Source organism: Schistocerca piceifrons, chromosome 2 (genome assembly GCF_021461385.2).
Source record: "Schistocerca piceifrons isolate TAMUIC-IGC-003096 chromosome 2, iqSchPice1.1, whole genome shotgun sequence".
Taxonomy (NCBI): Eukaryota; Metazoa; Arthropoda; class Insecta; order Orthoptera; family Acrididae; genus Schistocerca; species Schistocerca piceifrons.
This window is the reverse complement of record NC_060139.1, coordinates 930,828,532-930,836,242: the sequence shown is the minus strand read 5'-3', so window position 1 is coordinate 930,836,242 and position 7,711 is coordinate 930,828,532. Positions and strand designations below refer to the sequence as shown.

At 43.5% G+C, this 7,711-nt stretch overlaps 1 protein-coding gene across 1 annotated transcript in view; it reads right to left on the bottom strand.

Annotated features, from left to right (window-relative positions):
* Positions 1–825: 825 nt before the first annotated feature.
* Positions 826–7,711, bottom strand: part of LOC124776002 (UDP-glucosyltransferase 2-like) — an 83,866-nt gene continuing 76,980 nt past the window's right edge. The window contains exon 7 of the mRNA XM_047250844.1: positions 826–1,108. Within this exon, the coding sequence (XP_047106800.1) occupies positions 826–1,108 (283 nt within the window). The remainder of the gene's footprint in view (positions 1,109–7,711) is intronic.

The following is a 7,711-nucleotide window of genomic DNA, read 5'->3' as shown; positions in this document are numbered from 1 at the left end:
TTGCAGCCAATCATGCAGGTAGGGCAACCAGAGATATGAGCAATCATCTTGGGTAATAAGAAACCGCTTCATTGTATTCAGTCCTTTATTTTCATATCACCACCGGTTTTGTGGCATTAAAAACCACATCCTCAGGTGATCATATAACTAAAACATTATACCTAAAGTGCTCGGACCTTTGTGCCCACAAATCGTTGTCCGTCACACTACTAAAAGGCGGTATGTCAATTAATAAAAGAGCTAGATGAATGTATTGCTTCCAATTTAATCTGGTGGGTGGTGCCATTTCTCCAGTCTATAGACAATCATGAATAGGGGAGATGGGCACGTGCTGTGTCTAACAGAAGCACATGGCCGTGTCCCACATTTGTAGTTGTCTATAGAAGCGGCCCCATCTACCATATGAGACTAAAGTCAAACCATCCATCAGGCTGTTTTATTCAATGGCGCACCGGCGTTTAGAGGCGTTTTATTGTGACAGGCAACGAATGTTGGCTACAAACTGTCAAGCCTTTTAGCTGTAATGTTTTACTTAAATGTTCACCCTCAGATGTGCCTGTTAATGCCATGAAACCGATAGCGGTCTAAAAATAAAGGACATTATTTTAAGAACGAAAAAAAAAAATACACTGAGAAGGAAATCGATTACTTGTTTCCTCTTTACAACCAATACAGTGCAGTACAACAGGATCAATCTGGTGTTGTGCATTCGCATCATAATGTTTATAGCATGACTCATACTTAGAAAGAAGAGTACACTCTTCAACATTTGAGGCAGTTCAGTATGAGAAACGTGATTAAACAGCTAAATAGAGGCGTCGTACATCACAACTGTTTCTTATCTTTTCTCTTAGTATCCTTCATCGCAACAGTGATCTGCCGTATGAAGTAGAAGGCGGCGTACATAACGGCGCACGTTGACAGCAAGATGAAGGCGATGACGTCGAGTAGTAGCAGCTGCCACCAGTGCAGGTCGAGGGCGGCACTGCGCATGTGCGGGGCCCCCTTGTGACGTATCACGTACTCCACCCACCACACGGCGCGCTCCAAAGAGTCCGCCTGGTGCTCGCGGAATATCTCTGATAGCCTGTTCATGTTCTCTTTGTACCTGCACAGGAAGACGAAAGATATGAGTAGGAAGAGATACGAGCAGAAAGTTCGTAGAGTTTTTCCGTGAGCTAAATAAACAAAACAGATAAACGTGACAACATGGTTCAAATGGCTCTGAGCACTACGGGACTTAACATCTGAGGTCATCAGTCCCCTAGAACATAGAACTACTTAAACCTAACTAAGGACATCACACACATCCATGCCCGAGGCAGGATTCGAACCTGCGACAGTAGCGGTCGCGCGGTTCCAGACTGAAGCGCCTAGAACCGTTCGCCCACACCGGCCAGCTAAACATAACACTTTATAGTCGTCAATAATGTGTTTTCCTTCACTATTTAGGATAGTCTGCTAACGTTGGCGTAACTTTTCGGTTCCGCAACTGTGGAAATCACGTGGCTTTGAGACGAGGAACTTGTCGAGTCACGTTCGGAGCGCAGTTTTATCCAGAAAGGAAGTTCCTTGAAAGTTGTTCGATAAAGAGTGGAAAAGGTGAATATCTGTGGGCCCTAGATCAATTGGTTAAGGTGAGTGCAGAATAACTTCCCATAGGAACTCTCGTGCAGTGTCTTTTTTATTTCCTCGGGGAAGCAGTTTTTAGTACACCACACTGTCGTTGTTCCACCAGATGCAAAACACTTATCGTTTCTGTATGTGTACAGTTGTTGTTGTTTTTTGTTTGGGCTGAACCGTTCCTTCTTTTCCTTATGCTAGCATAAAGACATTATTTCTCGTCACACTAACAGTACAGGATACGAATGATCGGTGTTGTTCACGAGCTAATTGATGACGATCAAGCAGAGATGCACGTATGGCCACTTGCAGATTTCTACGATTTTTTCTTAGATAATGCAGTGCCCATATATGAGAATTTTCAACCTCTCTCAATGCATGTAAATTTTGCTCCATGATGAAATAGTCACAGTTCGTCACATCTGCCAGTTCTGGGGTACAGTGACGTCGATTATCGTGGATTAGATCTGCCTGAATATGGAGACTAACTAATATCAAAACGATCCTCCTTAAAACGAGAAGACCATTTGCTTTCTGTCCAATGGCATTGTCCCATGCACGACGCAAATGTCTCTGGCTCCCTCCGCTGCAGTCACTCCTCTGTTAAACTCAAAGAGAAAAGTAGGTTGTTAATGTCCTGATTGTTCTTGGCGTTCCACTGTCTAGCGTCCACAGCTTGACTCACTAACTCACAAAATGACGATGTTTAAACTCAAATAGTAACAGTGAACTACAAATGAAATACGACAATCTACAAACAGACCTATTGGAATGGAAATACCAAAATGTAAAACAAAAGCGCTATGAAGTTGTGCACAATACAGTATTTTGGATGTTGTGCTTTAACTTCTGTGATTGCTAAGAAAAAAAGGGCAGAAACTCTACTTAATCATTTATTTAGTTTTGGTTTCCCCAAATATGTTTCAGCATCTTCTGTCTTATGTTGACTGGGTTTTGTCTATTATTCCCCCCCCCCCCCCCCAAAAAAAAACGCAGCTGTACAAATGAACATAGAATGCCTACAGTACAATAACACGTGACCTGGCAGTAAAAACTTTTGTTTTGTGATAGAACCAATTAAACAGGAGTGTAACTGTCAAGGGCAGTAGTACTACAAGAATTGAGTCTTTTAATACGCCTAAAATAACGAGAAACAAGGTTACAACATCAGATGCCGTAAATAACGCGACACATAACTCGAATTTCAGTCTGAAGTGAACAAAAAACAGAAAATAGGAAATGGTTTGTTGTTTGCATGTGGCAAACTGTAGAAGGTATGATAGATAATAGGCAGCAGTCGCCGACCAAGGCAGAGCAGCAACACTTTACAAGTTCCTAACCAGCAGTGAATTATATAGTTTCATCTGTGTTCTTTGGTAGTTAAGATTATGACTTTCTGCGTGTCAATCTGTTTTATTAGACGCAGTTCTCACGTTACCGTTTGCGTCGGAAAGTATCCAATTAGGTTACATTTAACAGGTTCCTAACAAGGAGTGAATTATTTGGTCTCACCTGTGTGCTTTGGTAGTTTAGTTTTTGAATCTTTGAGTGTTAGGATAATTTATTAGACAGTTCTTGCATTTTCGTGGGGTCTACACTAGAATTCCGCAGCGTCTGCCGACAGTCCCATGCCTGTCTGTATAGTGTACTTTTCCACGGACTTTAGCACGGATAGGGACTGTGACTGCTATGTGCGGATGTGACACTTCGCTCTCAGCTTCAGGCTGTGTTGGCTTCAGGTACACAGCTTGAGGCTGCAGTGGATAGGTATCACTTATGTGGGCCGCCTGTGGGGACCCAGCGGACGTCCAGAACGACCTCTACGAGTTCGCCATTCAGTCCGCCCCTATGGTGAGGCCACTTTCTCCTTACATTGAAGTTGATCTCTCATCCGTGGTAGAATGGGAGTTGGCCTCAGGGCATGGAAGGCTGAAAAAAACTTCCCAGGGGCGAATGTAATGTCTACCCTGTTAGTCTGACAAACAGCTTCCAGGTGCTGTCTGTGGCTGACACTTTCAGCCAGATGCAGTCGCAAGAATGGGGTGCCGCAAGGTTCGGTCTTGTATCATCGGCGAAAAATATATATTAATAACTTGCCATTCTATATTCACGAAGATGCAAAGCTGGTACTTTTTGCCGATGATACAAGTATAGCTATCATACCCAACAGACAAGAATTAACTGGTGAAATTGTAGACGATGTTTTTTCAGAAACTCATTGAGTGGTTCTCTGCAAATGGGCTCTCATTAAACTTTGACAAAACACAGTATCTACAGTTCCACACAGTAAATGGAATGACACCATTAATAAATATAGACTTCTATCAGAAATCGGTAGCTAAGGTAGAATATTCAAAATTTCTAGGTGTATGCATTGATAAGGGGTTGAACTGGAAAAAACACACTGAGGATCTGCTGAAACGTTTGAGTTCAGCTACTTATGCTATTAGGGTCATTGCAAATTTTGGCGATATACATCTCAGTAAATTAGCTTACTAAACCTATTTTCATTCTCTGCTTTCGTATGGCATCATATTCTGGAGTAACTCATCATTGAGTAAAAGAGTGTTCATTGCATTGTAGTCAGAATAATTGCTGAAGCTCATCCAAGATCATCCTGTAGGCACTTATTTAAAGAGCTAGGAATTTTCACTGTAGACTCACAATATATATATTCACTTATGAAATTTGTTATTAACAATACTAACGAATTCAAAAGTAATAGCAGTGTACGTGGCTACAACACTAGGAGAAAGGATGATCTTCACTACTCGAGGTTAAATCTAACTTTGGCTCAGAAGGGGGTAAATTATGCTGCCACAAAAGTCTTTGGTCACTTACCTAATAGCATCAAAAGTCTGACAGATAGCCATACAGCATTTAAAAGGAAATTAAAAGAATTTCTTAATGGCAACCCCTTCTACTCATTAGATGAATTTTTGGATATAGTAAGTGGGTAATTTCCCCAATCGCCACAAAAAAATTAAAAATATTAAGTGTCATGTAATATTTTGTGTAATGTTTTATAACCTGACACGTTCCACATCATTACGAAGCGTAGTATTCATGATCTATGGATTAAGTACAAATCTAATCTAATCTGACCCTGATTCAGAGTAAACCTCTCAGCCTGCAAGATTCGGACAGTCATAGAGGATATGATTATTGGTAGTTGGAAACTCCTATGTTAGACGCGTTATGGGACCCTTCAGGGACACGGCTGCCAAGGATAGAGCGAAAGTCAATGTGCACTCCATGTTCATACTGGCTGAAATCATTCAGGACGTGGAATGTGGGCTTCCGACGCCATGTGGAGCACAGTGTGCAACGCCAAGTGCAGGTAGCGGCTCACGTTCCTACCAAAGATGTGTGTCGCTTTCGATCGGAAGAAGTTATCTCTGGTTTCGAGAGAGTCATAAAGGCTGCCAGTCTAGCTTACGAGATGGAAGCAGAGCTCACCGTTGCCAGCACAGACGACGGGACCGATTGCGAACGTGTGCTACATAGCCGAGTGCAGGTTCTGAGTCAGAGCCTCAGATGGTCCTGTTACAATGTAGGCTGCAGATTCTTCCACTTGCTCCATAGGCTGGTGGAGTTCAGACTTCCGCTAAATGGGTCAGAAGTCCGTTATACAGCCGGTCAGGGTGGCCGAGCGGTTCTAGGCGCTACAGTCTGGAACCGTGCTACCTCTACGGTGGCAGGTTCGAATCCTGCCTCGGGCATGGATGTGTGTGATGTCCTTAGGTTGGTTAGGTTTAAGTAGTTCTAAGTTCTAGGGGACTGATGACCTAAGAAGTTAAGTCCCATAGTGCTCAGAGCCAGTTTTGAATCCATTACACACAGGAGGTGGCTACACAGGTAGCGCCAATACGAAGCACTGATGCTCAAATCAATATAGGCACTGAAAGCTGGCTAAAGTCAGAGGTAAGTTCTGCCGATATTTCTGGGTAAGACCTAACGGTGCTCGGAGAGTATAGGCTAAATACAGTTGGCGGTGACGTGTTTGTTGCTGTTAGAAGTTCCACGTCTTCTCTTAAACCTCTAGAGCGATGTCAACCAAAGTTCGCACACATATCACTTATTACTTAGAAAGAATCACTGTGGGAGGTAAGAACCACCTACTATCAAAGGTATGGGGAAGGGGGTGAAAATGGATTAAGGCTCACGCCTCGACAGTACCCAGAACTTACTAATCCAGTATTTGAGAATGAGAGAACTTCGTGAATTCTAACAAACTTCACACAAAATTTAAAATCTTTACGAAACTTTTTCTCGCAGAAAACCCCCGCAAAATGACGAAAAAAATTATTGCTTACTACATTTTTGCTGTTCATGCATTGGGCATGGCGTTTTAATTTATTATTTCTTTACTGCTAACTGTATAGGTACATACTTGGCAGACACTGTTCACATAAGCCACTGAATATATCATTGTAGGCGCGCAGTCCGGAACCGCGCGACTGCTACGGTCGCAGGTTCGAATCCTGCCTCGGACATGGATGTGTGTGATGTCCTTAGGTTAGTTAGGTTTAAGTAGTTCTAAGTTCTAGGGGACTGATGACCACAGCTGTTAAGTCCCATAGTGCTCAGAGCCATTTGAACCATTTATATCATTGTAGGGCAGATAGTTCAGGAGACATAACCTCATAAACTCTTGAGATGCGTGAAAAATTACTGCACTATGCATGACGTTTACATTTGTTATTTCTTTCCTACTAACTCTATTCGCAACACATTTCAAAGAAGTACCTACACTGAAGTGCCAAAGAAACTGGTATAGGCATGTGTATTCAAATACTGAGATTTGTAGACAGGCAGAATACGGCACTGCGGTCGGCAACGTCTATAGAAGACAGGTGTATGACACAGTCCTCAGATCCGTTAGTGCTGCTACAATGGCAGGTTATCAAGATTTAAGCGAGTTTGAACATGGTGTTATAGTCGGCGCACGAGCGATGGGACACAGCATCTCCGAGCTAGCGATGAAGTGGGGATTTTCACGTACGACCGTTTCACGACTGTAACGTGAACATCAGGGATCCAGTAAAACATCAAATCTCCGACATTACTGCGGCCGGAAAAAGATCCTGCAAGACCGAGACCAACGGCTATTGCAGAGAAGCGTTCAACGTGACAGAAGTTTAATCCTTCCGTAAATTGATACAGATCTCAATGCTGGGCCATCAACAAGTGTCAGCGTGCGAACATTCAACGAAACATCATCGATATGGGCTTTCAGAGCGGAAGGCCCACTCGTGTACCCTTGATGGTTGCACGACACAAAGCTCTACACCTCGCCTGGACTCGTCATTACAGACATTGGACTTTTGGTGACTGGAAACATGTTGCCTGGTCGGACGAGTCTCGTTTCAGATTGTGCAGATGGACTTGTACTGGTATGGTGACAGCCTCATGAATGCATAGACCCTGCATGTCAGCAGGGGACTGTTGAAGCTGGTGGGAGGCTCTGTATGCAGTTGGGGTTTTATGGGACTCGTGATGTGTCTAGATACGACTCTGATAGGTGACAAGTACGTAAGCATCCAATCTGATCACCTACATCCATTCATGTCCATTGTGTATTGCGACAGACTTGGGCAATTCCAGCAGGACAATTAGACACCCCCACACGTCCAGAATTGCTACAGAATGTCTCCAGGAACACTCTTCTGACTTTAAACACTTCCGCTGGCCGCCAAAATCCCTAGAAATGAACATTATGGGGCATATTAGGAATGTCTTGCAATGTGCTGTTCAGAAGAGATCTTCATCCCCTTGCGCTCTTACAGATTTATGGACAGCCCTGCAGCCCGCATCTCGTGGTCGTGCGGTAGGGTTCTCGCTTCCCACGCCCGGGTTCCCGGGTTCGATTCCCGGCGGGGTCAGGGATTTTCTCTGCCTCATGATGGTTTGGTGTTGTGTGATGTCCTTAGGTTAGTTAGGTTTAAGTAGTTCTAAGTTCTAGGGGACTGATGACCTAAGATGTTAAGTCCCATAGTGCTCAGAGCCATTTTTGACAGCCCTGCAGGATTCATGGTGTCACTTTCCTCCAGCACTACTTCAGACATTACTCGAGTTCATGTCAGGT